This window comes from Tachyglossus aculeatus, chromosome 2 (genome assembly GCF_015852505.1).
Source record: "Tachyglossus aculeatus isolate mTacAcu1 chromosome 2, mTacAcu1.pri, whole genome shotgun sequence".
NCBI lineage: Eukaryota > Metazoa > Chordata > Mammalia > Monotremata > Tachyglossidae > Tachyglossus > Tachyglossus aculeatus.
In genome coordinates, this window is record NC_052067.1 from 143394986 (window position 1) to 143414504 (window position 19519).

Below are 19519 nucleotides of genomic sequence, written 5' to 3' on the forward strand. Positions count from 1 at the left end.
GACTTTGCTGTGTGAAGTGACGCGTCACTTCACTTCTCTGTGCCTCAGTTATCTCATCTGCACAACGGGGATGAAGACTGTGAGCCCAGTGCTCTGCACACAGGAAGCGCTCAATAAATACGATTGGATGAATGAATGACGGACAGGGACTGTGTCCAACCTGATTCCCTTGTACCTACCCCACAGCGCTCGGAAGAACAGTGCTTGGCACATAGTAAGCGCTTAATAAATACCATTTTACCAATAAATAAATTGGTAAATACCAATAATACCATAAATACCAATAAATACCATTATTGTTATTGCCAGCTCTTTCTATTAGGCCACTCTGCTTCTCATGCTAACATAACAGTCATTAAATCAATCAATCAATCAATCAATCGTATTTATTGAGCGCTTACTGTGTGCAGAGCACTGTACTAAGCGCTTGGGAAGTACAAGTTGGCAACATATAGAGACAGTCCCTACCCAACAGTGGGCTCAGTTACAGGAGACATATTAACCTTTAAATTACGGGGCAGGATCTCTCTTGTAATTTCAGCTTCTACATTATGCTCACAATCCACTTAACAGTCTTAGTTAATATTAGCACATCTTTCAGATATATTTTATAGATTGCTCACCATGAATTTAGCAACAGGCATTTACTCAGATATTTTAATACGCTACTAACCGTGATCGCGCGATTAACACTGGCATCCGGGAAATTTAACGTACTGAAATTCATTCGATTCCTACAGGACAGCGGATGAACAAGAGGGCTGGAAAATGTTATGAAACAGCTATTTTTAAACACCGCGAATTTTGTTTCCATAGGCAATCAGAAGGGTTCACGTGACATTCTGTCTCTGTAAGATTAAGTGCTCTCTGGCCTAATTCAAAGGTAGAAAGCTAATAGGAGAGTCTTGTTAGTATTCTGGCCTCTTTAAATTACTCACTCACAATAATATAGTCACCTCAATTACATAATATCAATTGGCAGCTTCAGTGGTCTAACAAATGTAAGTACAAGTAAAATAAATTAATAAATAAACAGTAATAAATATGTACAAACATATATACATATATACAGGTGCTGTGGGGAAGGGAAGGAGGTTAGATGGGGGGATGGAGAGGGGGACGAGGGGGAGAAGAAGGAAGGGGCTCAGTCTGGGAAGGCCTCCTGGAGGAGGTGAGCTCTCAGCAGGGTCTTGAAGGGAGGAAGAGAGCTACCTTGGCGGAGGGGCAGAGGGAGGGCATTCCAGGCCTGGGGGAGGACGTGGGCCGGGGGTCGATAGCGGGACAGGCGAGAAGGAGGCATGGTGAGGAGATTAGCGGCGGAGGAGCGGAGGGTGCGGGCTGGGCTGGAGAAGGAGAGAAGGGAGGGGAGGTAGGAGGGGGGGGAGGTGATGGACAGCCTTGAAGCCCAGGGTGAGGAGTTTCTGCCTGATGCGCAGATTGATTGGTAGCCACTGGAGATTTTTGAGGAGGGGAGTAACATGCCCAGAGCGTTTCTGGACAAAGACAATCCGGGCAGCAGCATGAAGTATGGATTGAAGTGGGGAGAGACATGAGGATGGGAGATCAGAGAGAAGGCTGATGCAGTAGTCCAGACGGGATAGGATGAGAGCTTGAACGAGAAGGGTAGCGGTGTGGATGGAGAGGAAAGGGCGGATCTTGGCAATGTTGCGGAGCTGAGACCGGCAGGTTTTGGTGACAGCTTGGACGTGAGGGGGGAATGAGAGAGCGGAGTCGAGGATGACACCAAGGTTGCGGGCTTGTGAGACGGGAAGGATGGTAGTGCCGTCAACAGAGATGGGAAAGTCAGGGAGAGGACAAGGTTTGGGAGGGAAGACAAGGAGTTCAGTCTTCGACATGTTGAGCTTTAGGTGGTGGGCAGACATCCAAATGGAGATGTCCTGAAGGCAGGAGGAGATGCGAGCCTGGAGGGAGGGGGAGAGAGCAGGGGCAGAGATGTAGATCTGGGTGTCATCAGCGTAGAGGTGATAGTTGAAGCCGTGGGAGCGATTGAGGTCACCGAGGGAGTGTGTGTAGATAGAGAACAGAAGGGGACCAAGCACTGAACCTTGGGGAACCCCCACAGTAAGAGGATGGGAGGGGGAGGAGGAGCCCGCAAAAGAGACTGAGAAAGAACGACCGGAGAGATAAGAGGAGAACCAGGAGAGGACGGAGTCTGTGAAGCCAAGGTCAGATAGCGTGTTGAGAAGAAGGGGGTGGTCCACAGTGTCAAAGGCAGCTGAGAGGTCGAGGAGGATTAGGACAGAGTATGAGCCGTTGGATTTGGCAGGCAGGAGGTCATCGGTGACCTTTGAGAGGGCAGTTTCCGTGGAATGTAGGGGACGGAAGCCAGACTGGAGGGGGTCGAGGAGAGAGTTGTTGTTGAGGAATTCGAGGCAGCCAGTGTAGATGACTCGTTCAAGGAGTTTGGAAAGGAATGGTAGGAGGGAGATGGGGCGATAACTAGAAGGTGAGGTGGGGTCAAGAGAGGGTTTTTTTAGGATGGGAGAGACATGGGCATGTTTGAAGGCAGAGGGGAAGGAACCAGTGGAGAGTGAGCAGTTGAAGATGGAAGTTAAGGAGGGGAGAAGGGATGGAGCGAGAGATTTCATGAGATGAGAGGGGATGGGGTCAGAAGCACAGGTGGCCGGAGTAGCACTTGAGAGGAGGGAGGAGAGCTCCTCTGAGGATACTGCTGGGAAGGATGGGAGAGTAGCAGAGAGTGTTGAGAGCCGGGGGGTTGGAGATGTGGGGGGAGTGACTTTGGGGAGGTCAGACCTGATGGATTTAATTTTGTTAATGAAGTAGGAGGCCAGATCGTTGGGGGTGAGGGAAGGAGGAGGGGGAGGAACCGGGGGCCTGAGAAGGGAGTTGAATGTACGGAAGAGCTGGCGGGGGTGATGGGCATGGGTGTCAATAAGGGAGGAGAAATAGTTTTGTCTGGCAGAAGAGAGGGCTGAGTTAAGGCAGGAAAGGATAAACTTGAAGTGAACGAGGTTGGCATGGTGTTTAGACTTTCGCCAGCAGCGTTCGGCAGCTCGAGCATAAGAGCGAAGGAGGCGGACAGTGGCAGTGATCCAGGGCTGTGGGTTAGTGGTGCGAGAGCGGCGAAGGGAGAGGGGAGCGAGCGAGTCTAGCTGAGTAGAAAGGGTAGAGTTGAGAGCAGTAATCTGATCATCAAGACTGGGTAGAGAGGAGAGGGCGGCGAGGTGGGGTGTGAGGCGCTCCGAAAGATGGGTGGGGTCCAGAGAGCGGAGATCTCTGTGAGGGAGTAATACGGATTTACAGGGGAAAGGAGTGTGAGTGAGGAGGCAGGTGAGAAGATTATGATCAGAGAGAGGGATTTCAGAGTTGGTGAGGGTGGACACAGTGCACTAACTATGTGCAAAGTGCTTACTATGTGTAAAGCACTGTTCTTTTAGACTGTGGGCCCACTCTTTTAGACTGTGAGCCCACTGTTAGGTAGGGACTGTCTCTATATGTTGCCAACTTGTACTTCCCAAGCGCTTAGTACAGTGCTCTGCACACAGTAAGCACTCAATAAATATGATTGATTGATTGATTGATTCTAAGCGCTGGGGGGGATACAAGGAGATGAAGTGGTCCCATGTGGGGCTCACATTCTTAATCCCCATTTTACAGATGAGGGAACTGAGGCCCCGAGAAGTGAAGTGACTTGCCCAAGGTCACACAGCAGGCATGTGGGGGAGGCAGGATTCGAACCCATGCCCTCCGACTCCCAAGCCCTTGCTCTTTCCACTAAGCCACGCTGCTTCTCAACGTGCCCGCACTGTACTAAGCGCTGGCCACGTTGGTTATTTATCCGGTATACTGCGCCTTATTTATCTATTTTCTTCAATCAGTCAATCAATCAATCGCATTTACCAGCTGTGTGACTTTGGGCAAGTCACTTCACTTCTCCGGGCCTCAGTTCCCTCGTCTGTAAATTGAGGATGAAGCCTGTGAGCCCCCCGTGGGACAAGAGAAGCAGCGTGGCTCAGTGCAAAGAGCACGGGCTTTGGAGTCAGAGGTCAAGGGTTCAAATCCCGGCTACGCCAACTGTCAGCTGTGTGACTTTGGACAAGTCACTTCACTTCTCTGGGCCTCAGTTACCTCATCTGTAAAATGGGGATGAAGACTGTCAGCCCCTTGTGGGACAACCTAATCACCTTGTAACCTCCCCAGCGCTTAAAACAGTGCTTTGCACATAGTAAGAACTTAATAAATGCCATTAAAAAAAAAAACAAAACCTGATCACCTTGTATCCCCCCAGCGCTTAGAACAGTGCTTTGCACATAGTAAGTGCTTAATAAATGCCATTATTATTATTATTATTATTCATTCATTCATTCAGTCGTATTTATTGAGCGCTTACTGTGTGCAGAGCACTGGACTACGCGCTTGGGAAGTACAAGTCGACAACATCGAGAGACGGTCTCTACCCAACAACGGGCTCACCGTCTAGAAGGGGGAGACGGACGACGGAACAAAACAGGTGGACAGGGGTCAAAACCATCAGAAAAAATAGAATTAAAGCTATTCATTCATTCAGTCATATTTATTGAGAGCTTACTGTGTGCACAGCACTGTACTAAGCGCTTGGGAAGTCCAAGTTGGCAACATATAGAGACGGTCCCTACCCGACAGTGGGCTCACGTGGATTGATCGAGTATAGAGTAAAGGTTTCCAGGGACAAGGTGGGCCTTCCAGTACAGCGATCATGAACCCGAGAGGACACTTACCCCAAAAAACAATCTGTGTCATTCATCCACTGGTTTATAAACTGCGCGGTGATGGGCCCCGGATTGTGCGGAAAGTGAAGATGCTCCAGGGTTTGTAGGAGCAGGTTAGGATTGTAGTACAGCGCCGCGATAGCAACCTGCAGGCACATGGTTCGCAGCTCGCTGGTTTTAACGCCCCGGGTTAACCGCTCCAGCACCACCTCCACGAACAGGGGGATGCACTGTTCAGAGCAGAAAAAAAGGGGATTTTATTCCCATCGGTCAGTCCGTGACATACATCATCAACCAATCAATCAATCAATCATATTTATGTGGGGGAGGCGGCATTCGAACCCATGCCCTCCGACTCCCAAGCCCTTGCTCTTTCCACTAAGCCACGCTGCTTCTCAACGTGCCCGCACCGTGCTGAGCGCTGGCCACGTTGGTTATTGATGCGGTATACTGCACATTATTTATCTATTTTTTTCAATCAGTCAATCAATCGATCGTATTTATGGAGCACTTACTGTGTGCAGAGCACTGGACTAAGCGCTTGGGAAGTACAAGTTGGCAACATATACAGACGGTTCCTACGCAACAGTATTCATTCATTCATTCAATCGTATTTATTGAGCGCTTACTGTGTACAGAGCACTGGACTAAGCGCTTGGGAAGTACAAGTTGGCAACATATAGAGATGGTCCCTACCCAACAGTATTCATTCATTCATTCAATCGTATTTATTGAGCGCTTACTGTGTGCAGAGCGCTGTACTAAGCGTTTGGGAAGTACAAGTTGGCAACATATAGACGGTCCCTACCCAACAGTATTCATTCATTCAATTGTATTTATTGAGCGCTTACTGTGTGCAGAGCACTGTACTAAGCTCTTGGGAAGCACAAGATGGCAACATCTAGAGACGGTCCCTACCCAACAGCGGGCTCACAGTCTAGAAGGGGGAGACAGAGAACAAAACAAAACATATTAACAGAATAAAATAAATAGAATAAATATGCACAAGTAAAATAAATCAATAGAGTAACAAATGCCTATAAACATATTAAGCGCTTACTATGTGCAAAGCACTGTTCTAAGCGCTGGAGAGGTTACAAGGTGATCAGGTTGTCCCACAGGGGCTCACAGTCTTCATCCCCATTTTACAGATGAGGGAACTGAGGCCTAGAGAAGTGAAGTGACTTGCCCAAAGTCACACAACTGACAATTGGCAGAGCCAGGATTTGAACTCATGACCCTTGATTCCAAAGCCCAGGCTCTTTCCACTGAGCCATGCTGCCCCATGAGCCCCATGTGGGACCATAATAATAATAATAACAATAATAATATTAATGGCATTTATTAAGCACTTACTATGTGCCAAGCACTGTTCTAGGCAGTGGGGGAGATAAAAGGTAATCAGGTTGTCCCACGTGGGGCTCACAGTCTTAATCCTCATAATAATAATAATAATAATAGTATTTGTTAAGCGCTTACTATGTGCAAAGCACTGTTCTAAGCACTGGGGGGATATAAGGTGATCAGGTTGTCCCACGTGGGGCTCACAGTCTTAATCCCCATAATAATACTAATAATGATAGTAGTTGTTAAGCGCTTACTATGTGCAAAGCACTGTTCTAAGCGCTGGGGAGACAGGTTGTCCCACGTGGGGCTCACAGTCTTAATCCCCATTTTACAGATGAGGGAACTGAGGCACTGAGAAGTTAAGTGACTTGCCCAATGTCACACAGCTGACCCCATTTTCCAGATGAGGTAACTGAGGCGCAGAGAATAATAATAATAATAGCATTTATTAAGTGCTTACTATGTGCAAAGCACTGTTCTAAGCACTGGCACTGTTCTAAGCGCCGAAAAGTGAAGCGACTTGCCCAAAGTCACACAGCTGATCAGTGGCAGAGCTGGGATTAGAACCCACAACCTCTGACTCCCACCCTCGGCTCTCAGCACTTAAAACAGTGCTTGGCACATAGTAAGTTAACAAATACCATCACCATCATCATTATTATTATTATTATCAAATCCCTATTATGAATAATGAGCAAATTATTATTGAATTATTGAATTATTATTGAATTATTATTATTATTATCGAATTATTATTGAATTATTGATTGAATGAATGACTGAATGAATACTGTTGGGTAGGGACCGTCTCGATATGTTGCCAACTTGTACGTCCCAAGCGCTTAGTCCAGTGCTCTGCACACAGTAAGCGCTCAAATTTCCTGCTCTTCAGTTGCTAAAATAATGGCTCATTAATAGTAATGATAATAATGATGCTGATGGTGCTTGTTCATTCATTCAATTATATTTATTGAGAGCTTACTGTGTGCAGAGCACTGTACTAAGTGCTTGGGAAGTACAAGTTGGCAACATCTAGAGATGGTCCCTGCCCAACAGCAGGCTCACAGTCTAGAAGGGGGAGACAGACAACAAAACAAAACATGTGGACAGGTGTCAAGCCATCAGAATAAATAGAAATAAAGCTAGAAGCACGTCATTAACAAAATAAATAGAATAGTAAATATGTACAAGTAAAATAAATAGGGTAATAAATCTGTACAAACATATATACAGGTGCTGTGGGGAGGGGAAGGAGGGAGGGCGGGGGGGATGGGGAGGGGGAGAGGGGTTAAGTGCTTATGTTGCCGACTTGTACTTCCCAAGCGCTTAGTCCAGTGCTCTGCACACAGTAAGCGCTCAATAAATACGATTGAATGAATGAATGAATGAATACTATGTGCCAAGCACCATTCTAAGGACTGGAGTAGATACAAGTTAGTCAGGTTGTCCCTGTCCCACGGGGGGCTCACAGTCTTAATCCCCATTTTCCAGATGAGGGAACTGAGGCCCAGAGAAGTGAAGGGATTTGCCCAAGGTCGCACGGCCGACAAGAGGCGGTGCTGGGATTAGAACCCACGTCCTTCCGACTCCGAGCCCGGGCTCTATCCACTGAGCCACGCTGCTTCTCACAGCTGACTGCGGGCAGGGAATATTGTCTACCAACACTGTTGTGCTATATTCTGCCAAGCGTTTAGTACAGTGCTGTGCATGCAGTAAACCCTGAAGTCATTCATTCAATCGTATTTATTGAGCGCTTACTGTGTGCAGAGCACTGTGCTAAGTGCTTGGGAAGTACAAGTCGGCAACATATAGAGACGGTCCCTACCCGACAGCGGGCTCACAGTCTAGAAGGGGGAGACGGACAACAAAACAAAACATGTGGACGGGTGTCAAGTCGTCAGAATAAATAGAAATAAAAATAAATAGAATAGTAAATATGGACAAGTAAAATAGAGTAATAAATCTGTACAAACATATGTACAGGTGCTGTGGGGAGGGGAAGGAGGTAGGGCGGAGGGGATGGGGAGGAGGAGAAGAAAAAGGGGGCTCAGTCTGGGAAGGCCTCCTGGAGGAGGTGAGCTCTCAGTAGGGCTTTGAAGGGAGGAAGATGAAAAGAGAAGCAGATGGCTCAGTGGAAAGAGCCCGGGCTTTGGAGTCAGAGGTCATGGGTTCAAATCCCGGCTCCACCACTTGTCAGCTGGGTGACTTTGGGCAAGTCACTTCACTTCTCTGAGCCTCAGTTCCCTCATCTGGAAAATGGGGATGAAGACTGTGAGCCCCCCTGTGGGACAACCTGATCACCTTGTAACCTTCCCAGCGCTTAGAACAGTGCTTTGCACATAGTAAGCGCTTAATAAATGCCATCATTATTATTATGAATACCACTGATTGAAAGGGAGACATATAAACACAGGTGATATTTTAAATAGATATACCTGGTTGCACTTTTTTAATAATGATAATTAATAATAATGATGGTATTTGTTAAGCGCTTACTCTGTGCCAAGCACTGTTTTAAATAATGCTGGGGTAGACACAGGGTCATCAGGTTGTCCCACGTGGGGCTCACAGTCCTAATCCCATTTTACAGCTGAGGGAACTGAGGCAAGGAGAAGTGAAGTGAGCCTGTTGTTGGGTAGGGACCGTCTCTATATGTTGCCGACTTGTAATAATAATAATAATAATAATGATAATAATAATAATAATGGCATTTGTTAAGTGCTTATTGTGTGCAAAGCACTGTTCTAAGGGCTGAGGTGCATACATGTTTGTCCCATGTGGGGCTCACAGTCTTAATTCCCATTTTCCAGATGAGGTAACTGAGGCCCAGAGAAGTGAAGTAACTTGCCCAAAGTCACACAGCTGACAAGCGGCGGCGCCGGGATTAGAACCCATGACCTCTGACTCCCAAGCCCAGGCTCTTTCCACTGAGCCACGCTGCTTCTTCCCAAGCACTTAGTACAGTGCTCTGCACACAGTAAACTCTCAATAAATACGATTGAATGAATGAATGAAGTGACTTGCCCAAGGGCACACAGCAGACAATTGGCAGAGCAGGGATTAGAACCCACATCCTCGGGCTCCCAAATCCGCACTTCCTGTAATGCCGGGCACTGTCGGGTTGGACACAGTCGCTGTCCCACATGGGACTCACAATCTTATCCCCATTTTACAGATGAAGATACTGAGGCCCCGAGAAGTTAAATGACTTGGCCAAGGTCACAGAGCAGACAAGTGGCGGAGTCAGGATTAAAACCCAGGTCCTCTTGACTCCCAAACCTGGGCTCTATCAATCAATCAATCGTATTTATTGAGCGCTTACTATGTGCAGAGCACTGTACTAAGCGCTTGGGAAGTACAAATTGGCAACACATAGAGACAGTCCCTACCCAACAGTGGGCTCACAGTCTAAAAGTCACTCTAGCCACTAAGCAGCATGGCTCGGTGGAAAGATCCCGGGCTTTAGAGTCAGCGGTCATGGGTTCAAATCCCGGCTCTGCCAATTGTCAGCTGTGTGACTTTGGGCAAGTCACGTCACTTCTCTGGGCCTCAGTGACCTCATCCGTAAAATGGGGATTAAGACTGTGAGCCCCCGCCCCCGTGGGACAACCTGATCACCTTGTTTGAAAAGCAGCGTGGCTCAGTGGAAAGAGCCCGGGCTTTGGAGTCAGAGGTCATGGGTTCAAATCCCAGCTCCGCCACTTGTCAGCTGGGTGACTTTGGGCAAGACACTTCACTTCTCTGGGCCTCAGTTCCCTCATCTGTAAAATGGGGATGAAGACTGTGAGCCCCGCCGTGGGACAACCTGATCACCTTGTAACCACCCCAGTGCTTAGAACAGTGCTTGGCACATAGTAAGCGCTTAATAAATGCTATTATTATTATTACTGGAGCAGGGGGGAAACAGTGGATCCTGACAGGCTTAGTAATAATAATAATGCGAATACCAGCAGTGATAATAATGGCATTTGTTAAGCGCTTACTATGTGCCAGGCACTGTACTAAGTGCTGGGGTGGATGAGCCCCCTTCTAGACTGTGAGCCCACTGTTGGGTAGGGACCGCCTCTTTATGTTGCCAACTTGTACTTCCCAAGCGCTTAGTACAGTGCTCTGCACACAGTAAGCGCTCAATAAATAAGATTGATTGATGGATCCAAGTAAATCGGGTTGGACACAGTCCCTGTCCCACGTGGGGCTCACAGTCTCCTTCCCCATTTTACAGATGAGGGAACTGAGGCCCAGAGAAGCGATGGGACTTGCTCAAGGCCACCCAGCAGCCAAGCGGCAGAGCCGGGATTAGAACCCAGGTCCTTCGGACTCCCAAGCCTGGGTTAACGATAATAATGATAATAATTTTGGTACTTGTTAAGCGCTTACTATGTGCCAAGCACTGTTCTAAGCGCTGGGGGAGATACAAGGTCAACAGGTTGTCCCACGGGGGGCTCCCAGTCTTCATCCCCATTTTCCAGGGTTTTATCCACAAGGGAATAAACGGGAGCAACGGCTCCAAGGTCGGAGGGGGAGGAAAGGGGAAAGAAGCTGCAGCCGCAAGCCCGTTTGCCGGAGACAGCTGGAGTCGGAAAAAAGAGAGAATAATAATAATAATTGGCATTTGTTAAGCGCTTACTATGTGCAAAGCACTGTTCTAAGCGCTGGGGAGGATACAGGGTGATCAGGTTGCCCCACGTGGGGCTCACAGTCTTCATCCCCATTTTACAGATGAGGGAATGGAGGCTCAGAGAAGTTAAGTGACTTGCCCAAGATCACACAGCAGATGTGGCGGAGCCGGGATTCGAACCCATGACCTCTGACTCCAAAGCCCGGGCTCTTTCCACTGAGCCACGCTGCTTCGCTAGATTGGGAGCCCCGCAAGGGACGACGGATCGGGTGAAATCCATTCATTCACTCAATCGTATTTACTTATGGTGCTTATGGTGTGCACAGCACTGTACTAAGCGCTATGGGAGAAGCAGCGTGGCTCAGGGGAAAGAGCCCGGGCTTGGGAGTTAGAGGTCATGGGCTCAAATTCCGGCTCCACCACTTGTCAATCAATCAATCAATCAATCGTATTTATTGAGCCCTTACTGTGTGCAGAACACTGGACTAAGCGCTTGGGAAGTACAAGTTGGCAACATACAGAGACGGTCCCTATGCTGTGTGACTTTGGGCAAGTCACTTCACTGGAGCCCACTGGTGGGTAGGGACCGTCTCTATATGTTGCCAAGTTGGACTTCCCAAGTGCTCAGTACAGTGCTCTGCACACAGTAAGCGCTCAATAAATACGATTGATTGATTGATTCTCTGGGCCTCAGTCCCCTCATCTGTAAAATGGGGGTGAAGACTGTAAGCCCCACATGGGACAACCTGATCACCTTGTACCTCCCCAGCGCTTAGAACAGTGCTTTGCACATAGTAAGCGCTTAAATACCACCATTATTATTATTATTATTATTATTCTCCTAGGGCTTAGTACAGTCCTTTGCATACAATAAATGCTTAATAAATTAGTATTTATAAGTATCTAGACTGTGAGCCCACTGTTGGGTAGGGACCGTCTCTATATGTTGCCAATTTGTACTTCCCAAGCGCGTAGTACAGTGCTCTGCACACAGTAAGCGCTCAATAAATACGATTGATTGATTGATTGATTCTCTGGGCCTCAGTCCCCTCATCTGTAAAATGGGGGTGAAGTCCGTAAGCCCCACATGGGGCAACCTGATCACCTTGTACCTCCCCAGAGCTTAGAACAGTGCTTTGCACATAGTAAGTGTTTAAATACCACCATCATTATTATTATTATTATTCTCCTAGGGATTCGTACAGGGCTTTGCATACAAAAAATGCTTAATAAATAAGTATTTATAAGTATCTTTTATATGATAAGTACCTATAATTCTATTTATCTATTTTGATGGTATTGATGCCTGTCTACTTGTTCTGCTTTGTTTGTCTCCCCCTTCTAGCCTGTGAGCCCGCTGTTGGGTGGGGACCGTCTCTCTATGTTGCCAAACTGTACTTTCCAAGCGCTTAGTACAGTGCTCTGCACACAGTAAGCACTCAATAAATTCATTCGTTCATTCATTCAATCGTATTTATTGAGCACTTACTGTGTGCAGAGCACTGTACTAAGCGCTTGGGAAGTACAAGTTAGCAGCATATGGAGACGGCCCCTACCCAACAGCGGGCTCACAGTCTCAAAGGGGGAGACAGACAACAAAACAAAATAAATCCGATCGAATGAATGAATATTTGAGAAGCAGCACGGCCTAGAGGATAGAAGGGCCTGAGTTCTAAATCCGCTTCCACCACTAGTCTGCTGTGTGACCGTGGACAAGTTACTTCACTTCTCTGGGCCTCAGTTCCCTCATCTGGAAAATGGGGATTGAGACTGTGAGCCCCCAGTGGGACAGGGACTGCGTCCAACCCGATTTGCTTGTATCCACCCCAGTGCTTTCGTAGTAAGCACTTAACAAACGCTTAGCAAGTGGTACGTAGTAAGCGCTTAACAAATACCACGGTTATTATTACGATTATCATTAATCATCATCATCATCCATCGTATTTGTTGAGCGCTTAATGTGTGCAGAGCACTGTACTAAGCGCTTGGGAAGTACAAATTGGCAACATATAGAGACGGTCCCTACCCAACAGTGGGCTCACAGTCTAGAAGGGGGAGACAGAGAACAAAACAAAGCATATTAACAAAATAAAATAAGTAGAATAAATATGTACAAGTGAAATGAATAGAGTAATAAATCTGTCCAAACATCTATACAGGTGCTGTGGGGAGGGGAAGGAGGGAGGGCGGGGGGGGATGGGGAGGAGGAGGGGAAAAAGGGGGCTCAGTGTGGGAAGGCCTCCTGGAGGAGGTGAGCTCTCAGTAGGGCTTTGAAGGGAGGCAGAGAGCTAGCTTGGCGGATCATCATCAATCATCATCAATCGTATTTATTGAGCGCTTACTGTGTGCAGAGCACTGTACTAAGCACTTGGGAAGTACAAATTGGCAACATATAGAGACGGTCCCTACCCAACAGTGGGCTCACAGTCTAAAAGGGGGAGACAAAACCATCATCATCATCATCAATCGTATTTATTGAGCGCTTACTATGTGCAGAGCACTGTACTAAGTGCTTGGGAAGTACAAGTTGGCAACATATAGAGACAGTCCCTACCCAACAGTGGGCTCACCGTCTAAAAGGGGGAGACAAAACCAAACATACTAACAAAATAGAATAGATATGTACAAGTAAAATAAATAAATAGAGTAATAAATCTGTACAAACATATATACATATATACAGGTGCTGTGGGGAAGGGAAGGAGGTAAGATGGGGGGGATGGAGAGGGGGACGAGGGAGAGAGGAAGGAAGGGGATCAGTTTGGGAAGGCCTCCTGGAGGAGGTGAGCTCTCAGTAGGGTGGATGTGTGGAGGAAGGGCAGCCCACTGTTGGGTAGGGACCGTCTCTATATGTTGTCACCTTGTACTTCCCAAGCGCTTAGTACAGTGCTCTGCACACAGGAAGCGCTCAATAAATACGATTGATTGACTGATTGATTCCAGGCCAGGGGGAGGATGTGGGCCGCGGGTTAGGGGCGTGTGATCTGTTTAATAACCAGCCTTTAAAAGCAGCGTTGCTCAGTGGCCAGAGCCCGGGCTTGGGCATCAGAGGTCAAGGATTCTAATCCCGGCTCGGTCACTTGTCAGCTGGGTGACTTTGGGCAAGTCACTTCACTTCTCTGGACCTCAGTTACCTCATCTGTAAAATGGGGATGAAGACTGCCCACGTGGGACAACCTGATTACCTTGGATCTACCCCAGCGCTTAGAACAGTGCTTGGCGCAGAGTAAGCGCTTTATCAGTCAATCAATTGTATTTATTGAGCGCTTACTGTGTGCAGAGCACTGTACTAAGCGCTTGGGAAGTACAAGTTCATTCATTCAATCGTATTTATTGAGCGCTTACTGTGTGCAGAGCACTGTACTAAGTGCTTGAGAAGTACAGGTTGGCAGCATCTAGAGACGGTCCCTACCCGACAGCAGACTCACAGTCTAGAAGGGGGAGACGGACAACAAAACAAAACATATTAACCAAATAAAATAAATATAATAAATATGTACCAATAAAAGAGTAATAGATACGTACAAACATATATACACATATATGTATATGCATATGTATACATATTCATTCATTCATTCAATCGTATTTATTGAGCGCTTACTGTGTGCAGAGCACTGGACTAAGCGCTTGGGAAGTACAGGTTGGCAACATCTAGAGACGGTCCTTACCCGACAGCGGGCTCAAATTGGCAACATATAGAGACGGTCCCTACCCAACAGTGGGCTCACAGTCTAGAAGAGTGTGCTTAACAAATATCATTATTATTATTATTATTATCATTTATAAAATAAGACCAGAAAAAAGTTTCCACCTAGGCGTTCATGGGCACCGTCGTGCAAGTGAGCAACAGATGCTCTTCAAACTCCTCACGCTCGTGGCTAAAATCCGTTAGTGAGTTTGGCCAGGAAACTGAGAACGGCTCTTTTAAATAATAATAATAATAATAATAATGATAGCATTTATTAAGTGCTTACTATGTCTCACAGTCTTTTAGACTGTGAGTCCACTGTTGGGTAGGGACTGTCTCTATATGTTGCCAACTTGTACTTCCCAAGCACTTAGTACAGTGCTCTGCACACAGTGAGCGCTCAATACATACGATTGATGATGATGTGCAAACCGCCTTCTCAATAACGATCACGTGGGTTTTTTTTTTTCCTGTAAGAACATCCGTTTAAGGGACAGAGCGCAACCTGGACAGTTGTAGCTAGTAAATATCAAAGGACGGAAGCAATCACCTTGGCAAGGAACGGATAAGCAGAAGGAGAAAGTTTTGCGGTCCATTTTTTCCTTTTAAAAATGGCAGTCCCGCTTTCCTCGGGTCTTGTCGCCCGAGCTGATGTTGTTGAGGGTCTTTTTTTTCATATTTGTTAAGCGCTTACTATGTGCCAAGCACCGTACTAAGCACTGGGGTAGATACAGGGCAACCAGGTTGTCCCACGTGGGGCTCACAGTCTTAATCCCCATTTTACAGATGAGGGAACTGAGGCCCAGAGAAGTCAAGTGACCGGGCCAAAGTCACACAGCTGACAAGCGGCAGAGCCGGGATTAGAACCCATGATCTTTGACTCTCAAGCCCGGGCTCTTTCCACCGAGCCACGCTGGATCGTCTCCCCGGTATCAGAGCATTGCTGGACCCCCAAGTCAATAACTCCGAAACTAATCGGGAGGGGTGGGGATGGAGACCGCTGATGGTGTCTCTGATCCTTTCCTGTGGATATCCTCATTTGGGGTTCCCCAATTTCCCAACTAAATGACTGAAAATTAAATTGGGAGGCAAGGAAAAGGGTGATAACCGTAACAATAATACTAATTTCTAGACCGTGAGCCCGTTGTTGGGTAGGGATTGTCTCTACCTGTTGCCCAACTGTACTTTCAAAGCGCTTAGTACGGTGCTCTGCACACGATAAGCGCTCAATAAATACGACAATGAATGAATAAATGAATGATAATAACCACGGTATTTGTTAAGCGCTTACTCAGGCACTGCGCTACGCGCTGGGTGGATAAAAGCGAATCAGGTTGGATATAATTCCTATTCCAACGTGGGGCTCACGGTCTCGATCCCCATTTTCCGGACGAGATAACTGAGGCCCAGAGAAGTGAAGTGACTGGCCCAAGGTCACACGGCAGACAACTAGCGGGTCCGGGATCAGAACCCACGACCTTTTGCACCTGTATATGTGTTTGTACATATTTATTACTCTATTTATTTTACTTGTAAATATCTACTCTATTTATTTCATTTTGTTAGTATGTTTGGTTTGGTTGTCTGTCTCCCCGTTTTAGACTGTGAGCCCGCTGTTGGGTAGGGACCGTCTCTATATGTTGCCAACTTGGACTTCCCGAGAGCTTAGTACAGTGCTCTGCACACAGTAAGCGCTCAATAAATACGATTGATTGACTGATTGAGTCCCAGGCCCAGGCTAAATCCACTATATCGCGCTGTTTCTCATCTAAAGTTGAAATCGAGAAGCGACGGGGGCAGCCCGGCTTGGTCCGCCGGACCACCGACCATGGCGAGAGAAGAGAGCGCTGCATTTGAATGTGGAAATTCGGAGGACGTCAACGACAAATTTATTCATTCACTCATTCGTATTTATTGAGCGCTTACTGTGTGCAGAGCACTGGACTAAGCGCTTGGGAAGTACAAGTCGGCCACATATAGAGACGGTCCCTACCCAACAACGGGCTCACGGGGGATGTGTTGAAGGTGTCTGGGAAGGTCGCAGAGAGATGTGAAAAGGGCAAAAAGGGCCTTCTAAAGTTTGGCCTAAAAATAACAACCATCATCATCATCATCATCAATCGTATTTATTGAGCGCTTACTATGTGCAGGGCACTGTACTAAGCGCTTGGGAAGTACAAATTGGCAACATATAGAGACAGTCCCTACCCAACAGTGGGCTCACAGTCTAAAAGGGGGAGACAGGGAACAAAACCAAACATACTAACAGAATAAAATAAATAGAATAGATATGTACAAATAAAATAAATAAATAAATAGAGTAATAAATAGACCACCCCCGGCATCATGTGATATACGGTGGAGTCAACTGAAAAATGTAAGCAAACATTAGTCCAGCTTGGGAGACTCTAAATCCATTGAAATAACCGTTTCTTTTTATTACTAGTCTTTCTGTTTTAGATTTTCACAGTATTCCTTTATACATATATATGTATATATATGTATGTATGTATACACACACACATATATACATACACATAGATACATGTATATATGTGTGTGTGTGTGCATATATATATATATATATAAAATAATGATGGTGTTTGTTAAGTGCTTTCTATGTACAAAGCACTGTTCTAAACGCTGGGGGAATACAAAGTGATCAGGTTGCCCCACGTGGGGTTCACAGTCTTAATCCCTATTTTACAGAAGAGGGAACTGAGGCCCAGAGAAGTGAACTGATTGGCCCAGGGTCACACAGCTAACAAGTGGCGGCGTCGGAATTAGAACCCACGACCTCTGACTCTCAAGCCCGGGCTCTTGCCACTGAGCCGGGCTGCTTCTCACATGTATATGCACATAAATATACACACATATACACATGTGAGAAGCACCGTGGCTCAGTGTATACACATGTGTATATGCATATATACACACACATATATACACGTGTGTGTATATGTATATACACACATACACACATATATACACACATGTGCATATGTGTGTATATTATATATACACACACGTGTGTGTGTATTATATACATATATTCCTATAAAGGAAAATCTAAATATGTATAAAGGAATATACATATTTATATATTCCTTTATAAAGGATACTGTGAAAATCTATATAAGTATATACACATATGTGTGTATGTGTGTGAATATTATATATATACACACACGTGTGTGTGTATTATATACATATATTCCTATAAAGGAAAATCTATATATGTGTAAAGGAATATACATATTTATATATTCCTTTATAAAGGATACTGTGAAAATCTATATAAGTATATATATGTGTGTGTGTGTGTGTGTGTGTGTATATACTTATATAGATTTTCACAGTATCCTTTATACATATATATATATATATGTATAAAGGATACTGTGAAAATCTAAAACAGAAACACTAGTAATAAAAAGGGACGGTTATTTCAATTGATTTAGAGTCTCCCAAGCTGGACTAATGTTTGCTTACATTTTTCAGTTGATTTCACCATATATAACATGATGCCGTGGATAGTTGTTATTTTTAGGCCAAACTTTAAAAGGCCCTTTTTGCCCTCTTCACATCTCTCTGCGACCTTCCCAGACACCTTTAACACATCCCCCATGAGCCCGTTGTTGGGTAGGGGCCGTCTCTATAGGTGGCCGACTTGTACTTCCCAAGCGCTCAGTCCGGTGCCCTGCAATCAATCAATCATATTTACTGAGCGCTTACTGCGTGCAGAGCACTGTACTAAGCGCTTGGGAAGTACAAGTTTAAGCGCTCAATAAATACGACTGAGTGAATGAATGAATCTGTCGTTGACGTCCTCCGAACTTCCGCATTCAAATGCAGCGCTCTCCTCTCTCGCCGTGGTCGGTGGCCCGGCGGACCAAGCCGGGCCGCCCCCGTCGCTTCTCGATTTCAACTTTAGAGGAGAAACAGCGTGATGTATATATACTATATATATATGTATACACACATATATATATACACACACACACATATATATACACGCATATACACATATATATACACACACATATATACATATATACACATATATACATATTTATACACATACACACATATACATACATATACATACACACACATATACATACATATATACACATACACACATATATACATACATATATATACATACACACATATACATACATATATATCTACATACACATATACATACATACATATATATACACATACATACATATATATACATACATACACACATATATACATATATATACATGCATACACACCTATATACATACATACATATATATATATACATATATATACACACACATATATATACTACACACACACACACATACACACATAGATAGATAGATAGATGATAAATAGATAGATAGATAGATATAGATAGATAGATAGATAGATAGAGATAGATAGATAGATAGATAGATAGATAGATAGACAGATAGATGGATAGATAGATATAGATAGATAGTATTTGTTAAGCACTTAGAATGGCAGATTCTGGTTCCAAACCACCGTAAGTCTTCTCCAACAATGAACGGTGCTTGCCATCTGCTGGTTCAAACCACAGTAAACCTCTGGAAAAGCGTCAGAGGAAATGCCCAGATATCTAGTGGATCTATAGATCTATAGGGAAGCAGCGTGGCTCAGTGGAAAGAGCCCGGGCTTTGGAGTCAGAAGTCAGGGGTTCGAATTCCGGCTCCGCCAATTGTCAGCTGTGTGACTTTGGGCAAATCACTTAACTTCTCTGTGCCTCAGTTACCTCACCTGTAAAATGGGGATGAAGATTGTGACCCCCCCGTGGGACAACCTGATCACCTTGCGACCTCTCCAGCGCTTAGAACAGTACTTTGCACATAGTAAGCGCTTAACAAATGCCATTATTATTATTATTATTAAATCCCGGCTCCGCCAATTGTCAGCTGTGCGACTTCGGGCAGGCCACTTCCCTTCTTTGGGCCTCAGTTCCCCCGTCTGTAAAACGGGGATGATGACTGTGAGCCCCACGCGGGACTTGTTAGTAGGTTCGGTTTTGTTCTCTGTCTCCCCCTTTTAGACTGTGAGCCCACTGTTGGGTAGGGACCGTCTCTGTGTGTTGCCAATTTG

General features: G+C 45.7%; 1 protein-coding gene across 3 annotated transcripts in view; it reads right to left on the bottom strand.

The window, feature by feature from the left end:
• IPO8 (importin 8) overlaps positions 1-19519 on the bottom strand; it is a 186205-nt gene that overhangs the window by 33591 nt on the left and 133095 nt on the right. For all 3 annotated transcript variants that reach the window (XM_038761146.1, XM_038761154.1, XM_038761137.1), the window contains one exon: positions 4740-4960. In XM_038761146.1, coding sequence (XP_038617074.1) covers positions 4740-4960 — 221 coding nt within the window. The remainder of the gene's footprint in view (positions 1-4739; positions 4961-19519) is intronic.